Source organism: Triturus cristatus, chromosome 6 (assembly GCF_964204655.1).
Source record: "Triturus cristatus chromosome 6, aTriCri1.1, whole genome shotgun sequence".
Classification (NCBI taxonomy): Eukaryota; Metazoa; Chordata; class Amphibia; order Caudata; family Salamandridae; genus Triturus; species Triturus cristatus.
The window spans coordinates 1135092751-1135113047 of record NC_140589.1 but is presented as its reverse complement, the minus strand read 5'-3'; the positions used below and the strand labels follow the sequence as shown (position 1 = coordinate 1135113047).

The 20297-nt window shown below is 42.2% G+C and overlaps 1 protein-coding gene across 2 annotated transcripts in view; it reads left to right on the top strand.

The window, feature by feature from the left end:
* The window catches only part of TRIM67 (tripartite motif containing 67), a 449109-nt gene that overhangs the window by 242552 nt on the left and 186260 nt on the right, over positions 1-20297 (top strand). For both annotated transcript variants that reach the window (XM_085612036.1, XM_085612035.1), the window contains exons 3-4: positions 9956-10078; positions 19395-19505. In XM_085612036.1, the coding sequence (XP_085468162.1) occupies positions 9956-10078; positions 19395-19505 (234 nt within the window). The remainder of the gene's footprint in view (positions 1-9955; positions 10079-19394; positions 19506-20297) is intronic.

Below are 20297 nucleotides of genomic sequence, written 5' to 3'. Positions count from 1 at the left end.
GAATTACGATTCGCACGGAAACACCATTTCCGTACGATTCGTAAAAAACACCGACCGACGAAAATATACATACGAATGTGATCCGAGAATGCTCCGACGTGACGTCGAGACGCTTTCAGGCAGCGTTTCACGACCCAGGAAGTACGGACGGCAATATTTTCACGGCACCCAAAAAGTGCCGGAAAAGCGAAGTACGCCGCGAAACGACCAGAATAGGGGGCCCGGTACGCGCCATCCCCCCCCCCAACCCCCGTGAGTATGCGCCAAACCCCCCCCAGCCCCCGTGAGTACGCGTCGAACCCCCCGTGTATGTACACCCGTGTACGTGTCGAACCCCCCGTGTATGTACACCCGTGTACGTTCGAGTCGTACCCCCACCCGTGTATGTACACCCGTGTACGTGTCGAACCCCCCCGTGTATGTACACCCGTGTACGTGTCGAACCCCCCCGTGTATGTACACCCGTGTACGTTCGAGTCGTACCCCCACCCGTGTATGTACACCCGTGTACGTGTCGAACCCCCCGTGTATGTACACCCGTGTACGTGTCGAACCCCCCTGTGTATGTACACCCGTGTACGTTCGAGTCGTACCCCCACCCGTGTATGTACGGTGCGTACCCCCAGCGCGTAGCATACACGGGGGGTTCGACACGTACACGGGTGTACATACATGGGGGGTACGACTCGAACATACACGGGGGGGTTCGACACATACACGGGTGTACATACACGGGTGGGGGTACGACTCGAACGTACACGGGTGTACATACACGGGTGGGGGTACGACACGTACACGGGTGTACATACACGGGGGTTCGGCGCGTACATACGGGGGCTGGGGGGGGTGTTCGGCGCGTATGTGGGCACATGTCTCCATGGTTGCAATGGGAGTTCGGTGCAGACGGTGTTTTTTCCATACGGTTGTGACATCGGATGCACGGGATGGATCGTACTTGTGCGGTCGGACTTCACTTTTCACGTTTGTACGGTAAATCGTCCGGGGACGTGTTGGACACATTTTCCGACCCGAGGACGTGTGGGGAATTATTCCCAATGCGATTCGTATGGACTTTTTCCCATGCGAATCGTACTTGGCAGTTTGTACGGCACTTGTACGATTCGTACGGTAAAAAGACCGGATACGAGTCGTACGGGGAACATTTTTCCAGGATCCTAATCGGCACCTAAATATTTGTATATCTTGGGAATGGAGAAGATGACTAGTGACATTGGAGGAGACGAATGACTCAAGACAGTTTATAGTGCAGCCTAGAGGCAGATTTAGCGGTCACACAGGCCTCATGCTTTCCAAATAATCATAATCGAAATATATACAGATATACACGTGGGTGGGTGTTCTGTTGGCCCTCTTATTGCAGTGGACTCTTGTTCATATTTTGCTTCCGCCTATCGTAGCCCAGTAGAAAGTAGTCCACCTTTAATGTTAGGCTTGATAGCTCAATCTCTGCTTTCATTTCTGCTTTCATTTTATGTATTTTTTATTTATTATTGTCATGGGACATACTTTAATTGGCTGGTATTTGTCATACCCACACACCTGCAGGAATAACATGATGAGGAGAACAGTGGGAGGTTATTGATTGAGACAGCGCTTGCCTACTAAATGTGACTGATTACAACAGTAATATTGCCTGTCTCTTCTGCATAATGTTGTGCTTCTCCACTGACATGCTTTCTTTCATAATTTGGTGAAAAACGTATTCAACTGGTTTTAATGTCCTAATATACCTATTTTATACTAGTCTACTAATACTGTATGTTATACAGAGTTATGCTGTGTTATATTAAGTATTTCTTTAGAAATAGGGAAAATTGTTAGTTTCCATCTTTATGATATATGGTTGTTTATCAGTGACAACTGCACAAGGAGTCTTTAACAAATAAGTATGCATTTTTTTGTGTTCTCTTTATTGCAGCAGAAGGAGGATAAAGCATATTTGAATATATGGCTGAATACATTGTAATAAAATTTCTTCTAATAATGAATATTTATAAAAGATTTACACTGAAATGTACTTATGCATCTGTCCTTTTCGAAGAGACGCACAGGGATATGGAGAATGCAAATAAAGCAACACATTCTCCCCGACAAAGAAATATTTTAGTTCTGCAGTCTGCCAATTATCTTTTATTTCATATAGGTCTGCATTTCAGAGTATATCAAACACAATCAAAAATATCTCCTGGGTCACAATACAATTTTAAAGGAAAATAATATGAAATTATTTTGCAACCTAAACTTACAATGATTTATATGCCTGTTCAAGGAAGATGTTGTTAAGTACCAGTTGGGAGCACTCTCAGAGACACATTATAGGTGCAACTTCCAAGAATTTCAAATGTTTCTAAAAAATAAAAAAATAAAAACTGTTCTGCATGAACTATAAGTACAGTCCCGCACTGCATCCTTTAAAAGATTTATAGTGTCTATTATCTTTCCTGAAAATCACCTGAGTACTTCCTGTACCCAAAACAAATTAGGGGCAATGGCTTGAGGTGCTCTGTTAAAAATTAGTAATGCTATTTTCAATAATTGTCACATAAGTTTGTCTGCATCCCATTAGTGGAGGCGGGCGTGGTGATGCGCAGAATGCTGAACACAGTTCAGTTGGTAACATTCTGAACATTCTCAAGGGTGAGACCAATAGCATTGGAGGTAAATTAATAGACTGCCACAATCCTATACTTTGAATAACAACAAGTCATAAATGAGGATTCTGAGCATGTGGATGTGAGGTGATCAAGTCCAGTCAGATAGTAAGTAAGAGGCAGCAGGCATGGAGGTGGATGATATGACATGGTGTGACACATAGCCATTAAAAATTACTTTGAGGTTCCTGGCAAAAGGTAAGGGAAGTAAGTGGTTGGGAGATTGAAATTCGAGCAGGAAGGGTTATGTCAGAAATATACAAAAGGGAATATAAGGTTATAGGTTTAGATAAGTTGAGCATCCTATGGTGATTGTCATAGAGGTAGTCAATGATTTTGGCTTGAAGGAAAGACACAAAGGCAGGTAAAGAAGAGAGGATTTGAGAGTCATCAGTACATTGGTGACAGTCGTACTTAGATAAAAAAAAGATTCAAGGAATGTTGGGTAGAGTGAAAGTTGGATAATTGTGGGTCAAGAATTGTGGCACATCCCAAATTAGCCATCTCTGAGTTAGAGAAGTACTAGAATATCGAGATCTAACAAGTCAAGCGGTAGGAAGTGGTCCTAGAGTGTAATGTGATGGGGATGCCTATAATGTTGATTATTGAGCGTAAGATTGTTTAATCAACTATGCATAAAGCAATGTAGTTGTTCAGGAGGATAAGAATGGATGGTAAACGTTTGTGGCTCGCCTTGGAGAGAAAAGCCAACTGCAAGAAGTTAAAGAGATGATTTGTCTTGAGGTATTAAAATACTTTTTTAGAATAGGGGTGATGATGGACAGTTATGTAGTGGAACTAGGGTACGGGGGTCTAAACATACAGATGATGATAGTTAATGAGTTTTGATGAACTTTCTCAGACCAACTTGATTCATGCATATGACAATGGTGCAACATGCAATGAAGTGCAGCAAACCTTTACACTTTATTGCCCAACTGTTCAAGTCAAGGCACGGAAGTGTGTATGATACATCAGTTCTCCATTGGTGGATTACATTCTGTAGAGCAGAAACCATGCAATCAATGTTCCTTTAAAAGATGAGGGTAATAATGTGAACGATTTACCAACTGTAGTGAGGGCATGGTCAGGTTAACAGAACTGCATAAGGGATAAGTGATGTGCCACAAACAGCATCTTCTTTTAAATTGTTAACACAAATTGGCATTAGTACTCACAGATCCTTATTTTTAGTTTAGGATTTTAAAATGTTTACCAGAAACAGATCACATTTAATGAAACTCTCATTTAAAAAATAGAGAAAGAGAGTACAACTGTGCTTAAAAAAATCAAGTCAAAAACGTACACTGTCACACCATGTAAAACATAAAGTGCACACATATACATTAAACGTTATGATGCCATAATCTGAATATTCTAATATTGGTCTGAGAATAGATCATCATGTAAGTCTGAATATAAATTAACGTTGTTCTCTTTGTATGGCACTCTCCATCAACACCACAGTCATATCCCTTCACAAATGATTAATGGACATTGCATAGTTCACTCTTACATGTTCAAGTAGGTTTTAGAAAAACAATGTCTGAAGTGAATTTTATAGCCATATTAAATAACATTACACAATCTGATTTAAAGGGCCTAAAGTTTCTTATGAGCTACTGGTCTCCCAATCCTATGTATATCCAATGTAGGTTCTACCACATTACATAGATTACACATGCATGTTCTACCTCTCAAACTCTTTGCAATGACTCCATACTAAGAACTTTATTTACCCAAAAGGTGTATTGCCAGGTATTAAGAAAGTGTTTTGCCTATTGAACCTAGTATATTAAACCAGGAAACTGCCAAATTGAAATTGCAAATGTGCTTAATAGTCGGCAAAATTAACTGGCATAGTAAGGTTGATTTCAAAGAGCATATATTTTTGTAGATGATTGACAGCATAAATAATAGTTTCTCACATACTGAATAAATTGATTCGGAAAATTTCAACCAGAAAGATTGAATGAGAGACACAATTTAATATGTTAACTTTAGGATGGGACTTCAATAGATCAGAAGACAGAGAAAGGACTGCTAGCGGATAGCCCTCTCTGAAAATAAAGCAGAAAACAGATATGAAAGAGACTTCTTTTGCTGATGTGCAATATGTTTGTATTTGTTGTCGATCAATATTCTTGAAATATGGGGAAAATGTTCTGTAATATCTTTGGATGAAGGGCTACAGGTTGGGTACAAATTGTATTAAGGTTGAGTTATCTAGTTAAAGCCACATTATACATTTTTTGAACAAAAGAAAGTGTCATTAAAAATTAATATCTTAAACATCTAAAAAGGAAAGAAATGCAGTGCAATTAATGGATTTAGAGCTTTTTTCACAATGAAGAAAAGCGCACACCACTTAAACAAAATAATTCTATAGTCTGTGGTTGCAGTTTATTTGGGATGATTGTGGAGCCTTCAACTGTCAATTAATTTTTTCAGGAATAATTGTTTGAACGCAATGTAATCTCAATGAATAGTTTAAAAAGTCAATCACTTTTTTCTGGGATTACACAATCCTGCTACAATTAGGTCTTGGCAGCAATTTTTCATTTAACGTCCCTTTGTTTTTTAGGTTCAGAAAAAGAAAAGCTAAAACCCATGCAAAAACAGTTTTCAGGAAATCAAATATGTCCATGAAATATACTGGTGCCAATTACGATCCTGTAAAAAATTCCCCCGTACGACTCGTATCCGGTCTTTTTACCGTACGAATCGTACAAGTGCCGTACAAACTGGCAATCACGATTCGCATGGTAAAAAGTCCATACGAACCACATTGGGAATCATTCCCCACACGTTCTCGGGTCGGAAAATGTGTCCGACACGTCCTCGGACGATTCACCGTACAAATGTGAAAAGTGAAGTCCGACCGAGGAATCACGATCCAACCCGTGCGTCCAAGGTCACAACCGTATGGTAAAAACACCGTCCGCACCGAACTCCCATTGCAACCATGGAGACATGTGCCCGCATACGCGCCCAACACTCCCCCCAGCACCCATACGTTCGAGTCGTACTCCCCGTGAATGTACACCCCCCCGTGTATGTACACCCCTGTACGTTCGAGTTGTACCTCCACCCGTGTATGTACGGTGCGTACCCCCAGCGCGTAGCGCTGGGGGTACGCACCGTACATACACGGGTGGGGGTACGACTCGAACGTACAGGGGTGTACATACACGGGGGGTTCGACACGTACAGGGGTGTACATACACGGGTGGGGGTACGACTCAAATGTACAGGGGTGTACATACACGGGGGTTCGGCGCGTACTCACGGGGGCTGGGGGGGTACGGCGCGTACTCACGGGGGCTGGGGGGGGGTACGGCACGTACCGGGCCCCCTATTCTGGTCGTTTTGTGGCGTACTTCGCTTTTCCGGCACTTTTTGGGTGCCGTAAAAATATTGCCGTCCGGACCGCTGTCGGTTCGAATCGTACTTCCTGGTTCGTGAAACGCTGCCTGAGAGCGTCCCGACGTCACGTCGGCGCTTTCCCCGGATCACATTTGTATGTATCTTTTCGTCGGTCAGTGTTTTGTACGACTCGTACGGAAATGGTGTTTCCGTGCGAATCGTACTTGCATGTTTGTAAAGTTTTACAACCGGGTACGAGTCGGACAGAAAAAAGCCTCCGTCCGACGATTCGTACCCGGTTTTTACAGGATCGTAATTGGCACTACTGTGTTTAAAATATTGGTTCAATCTGTGAAGTATCAATTCTTTTTGTAAAGTGGCTGATTGACATTTTTTGCCTTCCCCATCTCCCTGACATCCTCTCTCTTACAAACCAGTTAACAGTTCTACCTTTAGTTCTGTTTGCAGATTTTAAAAAGTACCCAAGGGGAATATGCCTGTCTTCTTATCTAATGCTTGACTCCCATGTTTTTTTCCAAAGTCACGTACGATTGAAATTTGAAGCTTACAATTATTTGCTCCCCAGAACAAGGGATGATTTTCAATTTTTTTTGTCCAATGTTTAGAGTTTGTTTCCTAACTGGACAGTACCATTCCTCTTCGCACATCATATCAAGATTTACAAATAATATTATTGGAGTGAATTGTATTAATAATAATCTATTTTGTGGCATTTATATTGTGGGCAAATGAATTGTTCAAAGCAACCTATGTACATTCACACCTGCAGCTGCATTTGTTTCATTAATACAAGTTATCTGAGACCACGTCTGATGAATACATACACCAAATAAATATCCATTGCATTTCCATTAAACTTGCCAAGTTCTACAGCATTTTACCACCAATCCAGGTAACCAAAATATTCAGAAAAAATAAAAAAAAGGAAAAAAGCTTTTCCTGGTCAATGAGAACCTTCTAAATCTATTTGTCTGGGTTAAAATGATCTGGTTGAGAAGACTAATCCTAAATAAATTAAGCGATGCTAGATTGGCAGTACTTGTATGTAATTATTACAACTAGCTTGTTTAGAATTCTTAAAACCTTCAGCATGTTTGGAGTGTGCCAGTATACCATTGCACATGAAATTGGATACACATCAAATGGGGATTTAGGAGACCCTATTTGCAAAATGCATTTTATTGTATGTTTAGTAGTACTACAATAGTACTACTCATATGCTGCAAATGCTATTCGCAAGCCTATGTGCAGAGGTCTAGGCCTCTGCAACTCCTATCTTTTCTGTGCAGAAATCTCTGCCCCGATTGTGGAGATTTTCACACACATATGTCTGTTTTAACTGTAAATGTGGGATAGTCAGGGAAAGTGGTAGGAAAATAGAGAATACTTACCACTAAATGGGAGGGGTTAAGGGATGAGTAAAGTGGAGTTGAGGGATGGCTATGGATAGGTTTAGGGAGTGACATGCACTCACCCCTTAAAGAGTTAGACCATTCTCATTCAAACATAACTTCTATAGTTATTTCAGCTAATAAGAACAGATATCAGTGGTAAATGCACTACTGCTCAGACCTGGAGTAAGTATACCACCACACATGGCCAACCGCTGGTACTGCTCTACCCTCCCTTAGAAAATAATGGATTCAGGGACTTAAAATAAAATACCATATGAAATAATGTTAAAATAATTTATATTGACTTTCTAAAAATATGTGTACATCTATTTTAAATTTTACAAATTCAATAAAAAGAAATACTATTTTGTAATAAAATATTTAAATAACCTTTTTTATTTTAAAATAAATGTAACTTTAATATAAATAAATAATTTAATTTAAATTAATTATATACATAACTGTTAGTAATTCTTGATACATAATAAATAAATATTAACATTATACTTTAGGGAGACATTTCATTTAATGCACCTTTAGAAAATAATTTAAATGTTGCAATATATTTAAATTAATTATTTATGTCATTCAAATTTAATTCACAAATAGGTTCAAGGTGCTGTAGCACTTGTTAATTAAATATTTAATTCAAATGAAGTTAATAGTGCTTTTTTATTTTATCCTAAATTTGAAATAAATATATACAATTATTTTGCATTAATATCTCAGCTAAAAATATTTTTACATTTTTTAACGGTTTATACGTTTTATATAAATCTACACTTTGTAGTAACTTCAGTAAATCAGTAAATTTTTATTTGATCCAGACCTCAACTGAGATCAACAAATACAGAATTAAAATTATTATTAATACTTATAAAAATGATTAGATAAAAAACGTTTGGTTTTTAGACTCACTATAAGATGGTACAATAGCAATATTCTACCACCTACCCATACAACATTCGAAAAGAATAAGATAAGATAACATCTTCAGATTGTGCTTGTAACTTAAAACAGCTTAAGAAAGCTTATTAAAAACTTAAACAAGTTATGGCAAATAAATTCATTAACAGGAGAGTTACACAATGTAATTAAATCTTGGGCCGTAAATGCATCATACTTTAATTGAATTGGGGTTATATAACGTCGTCGAGCAGCTACTATACTCACATTGGGACATATTAGTAAAACGTGAAGCAAATCTTGTTGGCCACCTTTGCATAATTCACATAAACCTTTGGGGTTATTAGTACTTTCCCAACTAGCTAAAAAAGTGGCTAAAGGCAGTATACCCACACGTAAGAGAAGGATATAGCGCCTTACTCTGTGCTCTAATTGAAAACGCAAATAGGGAGCATAGGTTTTAAATTCTATTTGTTCTGAAAACCCTTTATAATGCTTCAATTGAATTGTAGTAACTTCACACTCATAAATGGTGAATAGCCAAAGTAGTCAAGTTAGTACCAAGTACGTGAGTAATTTTACAAATGTTGATTTACTCACATGTGAATTTTCCTTTGTGAATAGCCCCTTATGTCTACAATCTTACACTGAATCAAACAAATATACCCTAGACAAACAAACTAATGAACTAACTGATTAAAATTATACAGCAATGAGGCATTACTCTTGCAATCATCTATCTCAGCTGAGATTCTTTTTAATGACATTTCAAGTGCAGAAGTGCCTTACTGTGATATTTGATTCATGGGCTTAAGGCCTCCCAAATGAAAATCCATTAGAAATAATTCAGCACTGCATTTCGAAATTACTTCAAACAAAACTCATATTCTCCAAGATAATCACTTACATACTGGGACCCAATTGCTCAGGAAAATGGGTAATGCCCACTTCTAAGTGGAAGGTGTTTAGAGAAATGTAAGGAGGGATTTAGGGAAGCATATGTAAATCTACTTCCACCAAGCCTTGGAGTAAGTTAAGCACCACACATGGCTACTCAGAGGTACTGCAGCATGGAGCGAATTACAATAGCACCCCACAGGAAATAATGTGTATAAAATAATTACAGATATATACAGATGTATATACATAATTATATATATTTCTTTAAACCCCTTTCTCCTAGAAGTAGGTGTTGCCCTTACTATCGTTAAAATGCAGGTCTCACTTGCTATTAAATTCCCTGTTTTTTCTTCCTATGACATAAAGACAACAAAAATCAGCCAATGTACTAATGGACCACAAAAAAGGAAACAAGTTCAAGATCGAATTAGGACTTGCTCTTTATAGTTTTGGCACTGCGCTGGAAGCAACAATTCACCGACTAAATAATTGGTCATTTTACAGAAAATTAGATTTTCCTTCACTTTGACATTCTTGAATACCCTAATATCTTTTAGTGTCCCAAATGTGATTCATACATGGTTTTAGGAACTTGCAATAGTAATCTTTCAGAGCTGAACCATTACTTGTGGTGAACTGTGCAAGGGCTATAATCACTCTCATAACATTTATTTCCTTGCCTTCTTTCTCCTCTAGGAAAATGGGCTAGAGTATGAAGCGTGTCTTGTTGCACAGTGTGACGCCTTAGTAGATGCAATGAATCGCCAAAAAGCAAAGCTGCTTACAAAAGTAACAAAAGAACGAGAACATAAATTCAAGGTGAGTGAGCCCGGAGCAAAATGTCTTGGCTTTGAAAAAGGGGCACTGTTCACAGGTTGCTGTATGCAATCCCTGCCTGAGGCATCATTGGGTCACTGATCTGCTACTGTCAGAGCTCAGATGTGTTTTTATGGGATTGAGGCACCTGATGAATCCCTATGACATATTTGAGAAATTCGATGACTCACATGAATCAAACCCTTAAAGATTGAGGGCCTCATTTGTGAGAAGTGTTGCATCGCTGCGACAAAGCAGCGTTGCAACACTTCTCAGTGCGCCCTCCTTGCGACACGATGGATGGGTCATATTTACTCTATGATGCATCATGTCGTAAGGAATGACAGATACGTCAGTATTACTGGCGTATCTGTCGGCGCACTAATGACGTATTGCTGGACTATGTCACAAAAGTGACAAACCTCTGGCAATGTGCCCTTTCACATGGGGCAAGCCCCATGTGAAAGGGCATGTATCAGTCTTACGTCTGCTGTGAGGCAGGCATAAGATTTTGACGCAGTAGCGTCCTAGAAGTGGTGCAGTGAAATCTTATCGATTTCACTGCGCCACTTCTACAAGGCTTTTTGTGGGGGAATGCCCAAACTGCATGCATTAGAACTGATGCATGTATAGTGTAACTCAGGGCTTTACAAAGAGACGCATCACTTTGTAAATATGGCGCAACGTGGTGCATTTTTACGCCCCTGGTGTTTCACAAAAAGTGACGCACCGGCGGCGCAAAAGTGTCGCAAGTGCTCATAAATAAGCCCCTGCATTACCTCACATATTCTTATGTATTTCTTTGGTCTTTTTGATTACTGTCTTTTGTTGGGAACAATCTGGTAAAGACTGTGATGGCTGGTCTACAATGTGACTCAGAAGAGTATAACTTCTTAGAGTGAGGCCCAGCAGGAGTTGCACTTGCGTAACCCCAGAAATATCTGTGCTTACTGGGCCCCATTTATGGCATTTTGGCATACGGCAGTGCAGCAAGGCCCTATGCCAAAGTGAAAGGGCACGAATGCACCTTATTTAAGCAACACAGTGCATTCCAGTCTTTCTGCCTGTTCTGGCACCATTTTGGCAGCCTAGCTCCAACATAGGTACCATTGCACCATGGTGCAAGGATCCCTCCTTTGCAGGCAGAATTGTTTTTGTGCAGGAAGGGGCACCCTCCCGCACAAAGACAATCCTACAAGGCGTTTTTCTCTTTATATGTGTGCTGCAAAATGCTGCACTCATGGAGAGAGATTAAAAATTAGGAGAAATAAACATATCTCTCCTTGTTACGCCTTATCTTGGGTGGAGTGTGGACTTGACGCTTCCCCAAGTTTACATCACTTTGTAAATCTGGGGCTGCGTCTAATTCCATAGGTGTTGCATGGAAAAATCCACTGCAATGCCCATAGAATGCCTCCTGGGCGCAGATTAAGCGGCCAGGCGATTTGCGCTTCGTTGACTTACTCATGATTTATGAGGCTGCTCAAAGCCACGCAGGGTGGCTTTGCGTTGCTTAATAAATCTTTATGAAAGCCCTGCTTCACGCATGTACTACCTTACGGTGTGCAAAAGTGGCGCAGGACTGTCATAAATAAGCCCCTCTGTTTTCAATGATCTCAGGCAGGATGTGGATGGTGGAGATGTTACAGCTGTGATTTTGTTTGATCTTTAAGCAGTTTTCAACCTCTACATACACGAGGACCTATGTCATCGGTGGCTGTATTACCCTAGGCAGCACATTTTCCTTGTTTGCGCTGGGCGCACCTTCAAAACGGTGCGTCCTGTGCAAAAAAGGAGAGTGCGCTGTATTATATTGAATGGGCTGCCCCCAGGGCAGTCGCGAAGTCGTACTACCCTGGGGAGCAGCACATTCAAGTAAAATAAAGAGCGACTATGAAGCAGCAGCTCTGTGTTTCATTCACTGTGCAGATGGCAACCTGCCTACTCTTTTAAGAGGACTTAGAGATCCCATTGTAGGTGGGCGCAGTGAGTGACTGCACCCTGCTGCAAGGGGATGTTCACTGCCTTCAAGGGGCTGCCATCAAGGGTCGCATTGACAGCGTGGCACCTTCTAGGTGGCGTACTGTTAGTGCGCCTTGTGACAGCTTCTTTGCCTTTGCGCCTGAATCTGTAATACGGCGGGGGCGCAGTGGCAATGAGATTCCCTCAATTGCTTAGGGCCACACCCCATGCCTGATTAGGGAACTCCCTCTGATAATAGCGCTGCGCTATATGTGCGCCAGTGCTATCTCTAATAGCCCCGGTGGCATGCAAAAAAGGGTGCAAACGCCCATTGCACCCCCAGGGCACTTTGTATAATACGGCCCCAGATGTCAAGTCAGGGTTTTGGATTTGCTCGCCTCTTTTCTAATGAATAGCAAGCGAATGGTGTCTGTGAGCCCTTTTACATTTTCTAATAAGCTGAAATAAGGATTTTCAATGGGGCAGTTCTTTCCATTTTGCTAGTTAATTTTTGCAAGCATCTTCTGGAAAAACCTTTGGTCACAATTGGAATAAAATATTATATCCACAAGATGTTTAGGTTGGCTGTGGAGCAGAACACCTAAGCTTCATGGTTCTAAGGAACAAGAGCAAACCACCTTCTGAAACACAGAGGTTAACTACATTTATTAAGCTGTTTCCTAAAGCTGCTAAGAGACTGAGGTTGGAAGTACCACTGTCTTGCTAATATAAAATCAGGGCTATTTTATTCTTAAACATTTGAGAAAAGCTCAATAGATCAATTCATGACCAGCATTGCTGAATTTGTAAATGTATTTATTTGGTGTATGTGCTGCAGGCAAAGGTGACGTTTATTGCGGTTTACTTTTGTTTATGTCAGCCGTGTTCTGTTGCTCCTCCTTTCCAACCTCGTTCAGAGACCTTTCTCTTTCTCATTTGCTACTCCCAGTGCTGCAGTGTTTTAAAAAATTTTTTTAGCAACACTGGTACTTTGGAAAAACATGTTCTTTTTTAATGAATGTTTTGTTCCATCTCCTGTTTCCTGTTTTTCCCTCCACCACTGCCAGATATCTTTGATATGTTTTGTAGAACAGTACTACATTGTTGTATTCTCTGTTCACTGTGTAGGCGCTTCAGTGGTAATTATGTGAACTAAAATGAGCTTGCTTTACAGTCGAGGGTCAGAACACGTAGGCAATGTTTGGGCTGCTACAAGCAGCTACCCACTCACACAGTGAGCACTGACGCAGCAGTCACAGAAGCAGAAGCAGCAGCTTCTGTGATCATTGGATTAACAGAGAAAAATGGCAGGGACACAAGCCAAAATTTGCCAGTTCCATAGAATATGGGGGTGAAATTTCATGGCTGGACACTATTATGTTGGTGGGCATTCCATCGGAAACCCATACTGGAGGGGTGTCTGAGGAATTACCTTCCTCCCACACACGCAATGGTTGGTGCTGATGGGGGAAGGGAAAAACTATAATGAAGAAACCCATGGAACACGCCTCATGGTTCAGAACACCACAGACACTGTGTCAATGTCTTTTTGTCTATCACACCGGTACCAGTAAGGCCCATTCCTATTATCAAAAGGAACAACTGCAGACGACGACAGCCGAGCCATGGTGCCCCACTACATCCTCTTACCTGGTCTGCCATCCAGTGTTTGTTTTCACTGCAGTGCAGCGGATCCCGCTGGCGGCCTTCCCCGTCATCTTGCCCCTCTGACCGTCCCATCCCCTGCGGGCCTATCACATCTGGAGCTGGGCGGCTTCCTGGAAAACACTATGCTGTCCACACCTCTGGTGGTGTGGACGCTGCTGACGCGGCCTCCTCTCTGCCATCATCTTGGGTGGCCCTCAAAGCCCGCAGCGCCTGTTGGCTCTCCTGATGGTGAGGGTGTGGCTTTGGAATGCCGCACAGATTACAGAGCTCCTCCCACTCCCATTGGGAAGCCCGGGGAGGTGCTCTTCGGCCCAAGACTACGTCCGCTGCCTATGAGGTGAGCCCTTGCTGCTGAAGCCTCACATTCAGTTCACCTGCAGAAAGGGCTCTTCGTGTGCACAGCTCCCGCGTCCCACGTGGGAGGTCCTAAGGGGACGCTGTGTTCTCTTTTCCTCGCTTTCCATTTGCATTTCCATAATCAAGGCAGTGTGGCTGCCCTTAACCTGCCTCCTACCCATTCATTTTCTGCTCTGCTGGGACTGGTGTTATGCCTCCTCCTTCAGACCTTGCTGAGCTTTTGAAGGTGGATCACAGTCAGCTGGGGTTCCCAGTTCTGATAACCAGATTACACCCATCGCCAGTCAATCAAGTGAATAATTCGAGAAAGACACTCCCCTTAAGGCATTTACAGTGAATCACATTCATTATGTCTACCGTACCTCCTATTATTCATAATTGATGGGCGCCATCTGCTCAAGCAACTAAATGGAAGGACTGGCTAGAGTGCCTAGAAACATACTTACCAGCGGTAGCCTTGCACAATGACAAACGGCGCCCTATGCTGCTACACTTGGGAGGTGCAGCGCTACATAAACTCATCAAATCCGTTGCGAAAGCAGAATCTCCGTACACCTATACCATGTTGAAAGAGGCATTACCTGCCCACTTCAAGCCCATGGGAAACCCAGATTACGAACGTTTCCTACTGCGTCAAGCGCAACAACTGACCAACTAATTGGATGCTGTCTAAGCCTGCCTCAACGATCTGGCTAGCACTTGCACGCTGCCAGGTGAAAACAATGAAATGCGGGCACAATTCATTCAGGGGTGTGTCTCCGTAAAGTTGAGAGAAAATATGCTCCAGGTCCCAGGAATATCCATGGCAGACATACTGACGATGGGAAGATCGAAAGAACTGTTCAAAGTGCAAGCTGCGCACATGTAAGCGGAGTTACAACACCAGATAAAGACAGAACTCGTCAATGCCGTCCTTCCTGGAAATTCTGACAAGAAGGAAATGTGCCCCAAGACCCAGCCCATGCCCAAGACATGCTATGGGTATGGTGGGCCCTTCCCACACCAAGGACCATGCCCAGCCCAAGGGAAGAGATGCTCAGCATGCAATAAACCGAACCACTTTGCAAAAGTGTGTCACTCAACCTCACAAAAGGCACAGAGGACCAAGCCCGTTCATACCCTATACGCCTATAGAGCCCCTTAGGAGAAGGAAGAAATGGATGATGATGATGATGTCGAAGGAGTGGTCCATGTCATACATGCCATGCAACCAGATGGATATTCTAGAAGGCGCATCCCAAGATGTAGTGTGCTCATTGCAGGACACCAGGTACAAGCATTGATTGACACAGGGGTGGCCATAAACATTATGGCACAATCAGCAATGCAGACACTTCCCACGGAATCAACCCTACACCCCACCTCAACACAAATGTTCGTGTATGGGTCCACCATTCCACTTCCACTGGCCGAAGTCTTAACCACAGAAATCACTCACAAATCTCGTTCCACTTGTGCCAAGGTGTCTGTCACCAGAAGGTGGTCAGGAAGGACTGAGCTACCAAACTGCCAGGCACCTGCAGCTGGTCGCTTTTGCCTTCAGCATACATCAGGAGAGCGTGTAAAGTCTGTTGGCAGAATTTTGATCTCTACTTGAAGGAATAGGATGCCTCAAAGATCGCATGATACATCTTCATGTCAACGGTTCTGTTCAACTTGTTGCCCCTGAAACACAGAAGGGTGGCTTTTCATTTAAGGCCAAAGGTGGAGGAAGAGTTAATGAAATTGGAATGAGCCAACATCATCAAGGGGATGGATCCTCTGACTCCATGGGTATCCCCCATCGTGGTAGCGTGAAAGCCCAGACAGCCGGGAGAAGTGAGAATGTGTGTTGACATGAGACTACCTAACCAAACCATCAAGAGATAACGTCATCTGAGGACCACATTATTCTCACATCCACAAGGAAGCCATCGCGGTGCATTGGGGTTGTCGTCACTTTCATCTCTACCTCTATGGTCAAACCTTTCGTGGTCCACATGGATCACAAGCCTTTGATTCCGTTATTCATGGGGCTGTCATTGAAACCACCACCGAGGATCAAGAAGTGGGTTTTGCAATTACAAGAATAACAGTTCACAGTTGTCTATCGCCCTGGGACCCAAAATCCTGCCCATTTCCTCTCAAGACATGCAAGGCCAGCTACGGAGGAAGAGGAATCGGATGCAGATGAAGTGGAGGAGTATGTCAGTCTGGTAGTGGAGCGGTCCCGGCTGTTGCCCATTTACCTTGAAGGGATTGTGAAGGCCACGGCGGAAGATAAGTGTCTTCAAGTAGCCATCTCCATGGTAACCTCTGGAAGATGACAAGACTTGACTGACAATAAACCCTGCAGGACGGAGGAAGCACGGGCAGTACTGGACTCTCTATACCATGTGCGTTTAGATCTGTCTGTGTCTCTCGAAGGCTCTCTCATGGGAGGTTCCCTTCTGGTAGTCCCCGGGATACTGCAACAACAAGTGGTGGCTCTTGCTCATTTGGCCCATTAAGGGATTGTCAGACGAAGTCTCGACTAAGATGTAAGGTCTGGTTTATGAATCTTGACATGCTGGTTTAAGAGACAGTTCACCAGTGCCCCTTGTGCCAAGCAGCCGGGTCGGCAGAGCCACCAGCCCCAATCCTCAGTGAAGATATTCCACCATCTCCATGGCAGAGTGTAAGTGACGACTTTGGAAGTCTCCCTGATGGGAGATACATGCTGGTCGTGATAGATGATTTCTCAAAGTATCCAGAGGTTGAAGTCATGGACTCGAAGACAGCACATGTAGCTATTCCCCAGCATGGAGCAAATAATGGCCACCCACAGGTTTCTGAAAGAACTGCACACTGACAATGGCCTTGCATTCACCCGTCATGAATTTAAAGAACACTTGCAGTCTAGAGGCATTCATCACAGAAAGGTCACACCCCGCTGGCCGCAAGCAAATGGAGAAGCAGAACGCTTCATGCATACCTTGAATCAGGTGCTACGGATTGCTTTGGCTCATGGACACAATATGGAATGTGCTTTGTAAACCTTCCTTAGAGAATACCGCCTCACACCCCACTTAACGACCCAAGTCAGCCCTGGCTCTTTGTGTTTCAATCAGCCAGCGGGTGATATCATTCCCCAAGTGGACAAGCCTTCAGACCTTCAGACTCAGGTAGCTGAGAAGTTGAAAAAGCGTTGGGCAAGGAATGATCACATCTCCCGATTTCATGGAGCCAAGCACAGGTCCTTCACGGTCAGAGATTTAGTGATGGTGAAGAACTGGAATCCTCAAATCAGGTTCATTCTCCCTTTTGAGGTTGATCCCTGGCGAGCACAATCGGTGAAAGGAACAATGATCACTGCCCACGAGGTGGGAGAGACTTACAAGGAATGTGTCTTGCTTTAAACATTACCGTGCTCCTGTGAACCAGCTTATGGAAGAACCAACTATGGCAGCGAGAAGTGAAACTGGAGATAATGATGACTGAGCCTCTGTGGACTCTCTTCCGACAAAGGTCTCTAAATCTGCAACCTCTGATCCAGGAGATGCTGAATTTCCAGAGACTAGTATCTGTCTGTCAAGGGCATCGATCCCTCATAGACTGTTTCCTGTCGCATCCACACCTGGCATGATGAAGCAGGTGATGATGGCCATCATCAAGGAAGTGAGAGGTACCATCAAAGAACGTGTCCGGTGAGATCTTCTTGCCTGAAGGACTTTCTGTTGATCTGTAGTGTGTTAGAACGTGATGTGTTCTCTCTCTCTCTCTCTCTCTCCCTCTCCCGCTGTCTTTCTTCCTTTTTTTCTCATGTCATTTTTAGCAATTGTTTCTGAGATCTTTTGATGGTGGTGTTATATTAATTGTGACCAGGTTTTGTCCCTGTTGTGTTTTTGGTTCAAATAAAGGGGCATTGTTATGTTGGTAGGCCATTCCACTGGAAACCCATACTGGAGGGGTGTCTGAGGGATTACCCTCCTCCCGCATACACAATGGTTGGTGCTGATGGGCGAAGGGAATAAAAGAATTAAAGGAACTTGGGGAACAGGCCTCGTGGTTCAGAACACCACAGACACTGTGTCGCTGTGTTTTTGTCTATCACACCGGCACCAGTAAGCCCTATTCCTGTTATCAAATGGAACAGACACTAACACTTGTAAGATAGGAGCCAGCGAAAGACCAATTTGATAGAAACAGATTATACACCCGAAAACGTTTTTCATCCTTTGCCCTTAAAGCAGATTTGGCTTATAAGTGGACCATAGGAAGAGTTTTTAAGTCGACTCCAGAGAAAGCTGAGAATAGTCCTGCATGATAGCCAGAAAAATGCGTGACAGCTTCCTCTTGTGACTCAAAAGACAAAACATGGACTGAACATTTAAACCTGGAAAACCCTTCATTCCCCTGCATTAAAACAAGAACTTCGTAGCTTGAACATAGATAATGTATTGTTTCTCAGTGAGAAAAAAAATGTAATCTTAAATACTTTGAAGACACAAAAACTCTATGGCAAAAATTCTAAATCAGAGCTCTGACTAAGAAAACATGATTACCTAGGCTGGTCAGATATTTATATGGTAGATAGCGTTCAATAGTTTTATTTTTAGAGGTTCGAAAATGTTCAGTAAAGGTGGCTGTTTGCTATTGAGGGATGAAATGCACTGTATTTGCAAAGTCCTTGCTGAGATTGAAAATGTTGGAGGCTGGTACCTAAATGTTATCAAAATGACCAAGAAAATTGGAAACACTTTCTTCCAATCTTTCTCCAGTATAAAGAGATCCCAGATCCGAGGATTGAACCTTGTCTTAGTCAAAATGGAGTCAGAAATACAGCATAAACAGTGATTTACCCGCTTGGTTGCCAGGATCCTGCTATCACAAGATGGTGGGTTTTTTCTTAGCTGTAGTTTAGAAGATATGGTTGAATTGGCAAATTGACCAGCAGTGATTATTGCCAAAAGTAATTATACACCTTAAAAAGCATGATTTTAAGATGTGAATGCATTTTAAAAACCCCTTTTCTAGGGTACATTTGAGAAGACTATTTTAACTTTTAAGTGTATTATTTTAATCATTATTTGGTAAATACACTAATAATATGCTTTATCTGTTCTTGTGTTTTAAGCAAAATACTTTTTCTTGAAAGCTAACTAAATATGCACATGGATTCACCAGATAAACTATGGATTTGCCAAGTAAATGTGGACAAGCAGCTAGAAAGCTAGTATTTGTGTGGCATTGTCCAAGTGACAGCTAACCCTAAAATGCCACATAGAGTGTCTGTCATTTATTATGCTGCTGAATTGATTCCGTGATCCACTGACTAGTTGATTATTAAAGGTGTAGTAAATTTGTTTTCTAGGTTGTTTGGGACCAGATAAATCACTGTACACTGAAGTTACGCCAGTCAACGGGGCTGATGGAGTACTGCCTGGAAGTGATCAAAGAAAATGATCCCTCTGGCTTCTTACAAGTAAGTTTTAACATTTTGAGATCAGGGAAAGATATAGGGCTACATCATGTAATTCACACTGGTTTTACACTGGTACTAGGCAATTTTGCAGTGATATGTTCCTTGATGATTATAGAAAAATTAAACCTGGTCCAGATGACCATGCAAAAAATAAATGTTAATACCAGTCGATGAGGCAAATATTGTTTTAAGGTTGATTAATACTGTTTTAGAACCAGTGCAAATAGGTCCGGTAGTTATGCAGTTTACAGTCTTTCCCAGTGTCGGTACAAGGAGAAAGCAAATACTGCCATCTTTCAAACCGTGACACCAAGCTAGGGAATGAAATATATTACAATTTCAGAAAAGCGCTTTTTCTGAAATGCAGAATGGCTAGAAAATATTTGCATTCAGTGAGTAAATTAAAACAACAGTGAAATATCTCCTGTATATACCGTGAATGGTTTTTAGTCCTTAAAACAAATTCCAACTTCTAGCAAGCAAGCAATGAAAACTATGGGGGTTACTTATAAGTGGATGGTACATGTAAATCCGCTGACAATCCTTGTATGTCCCATTTAACCCATGTCGCAGTTCCTGTTCAACGATTTGGAGCAGCGACTAAGTACTGATTGATTTAATTATATTAGTGTCTTCTGCTGTCCATCTGCTGCTCACTGTGCTTCAGGAACAATTTCACCTCCACCTCCCACCCCTCATCTGTTGCGTCTTCTACCCTCCACACCCTTGTATGTGTTGCTTATTTTCTCTCCCGTTTGTGTGTTGCCCCCCACCCGTCATAAGAAAAAAGAA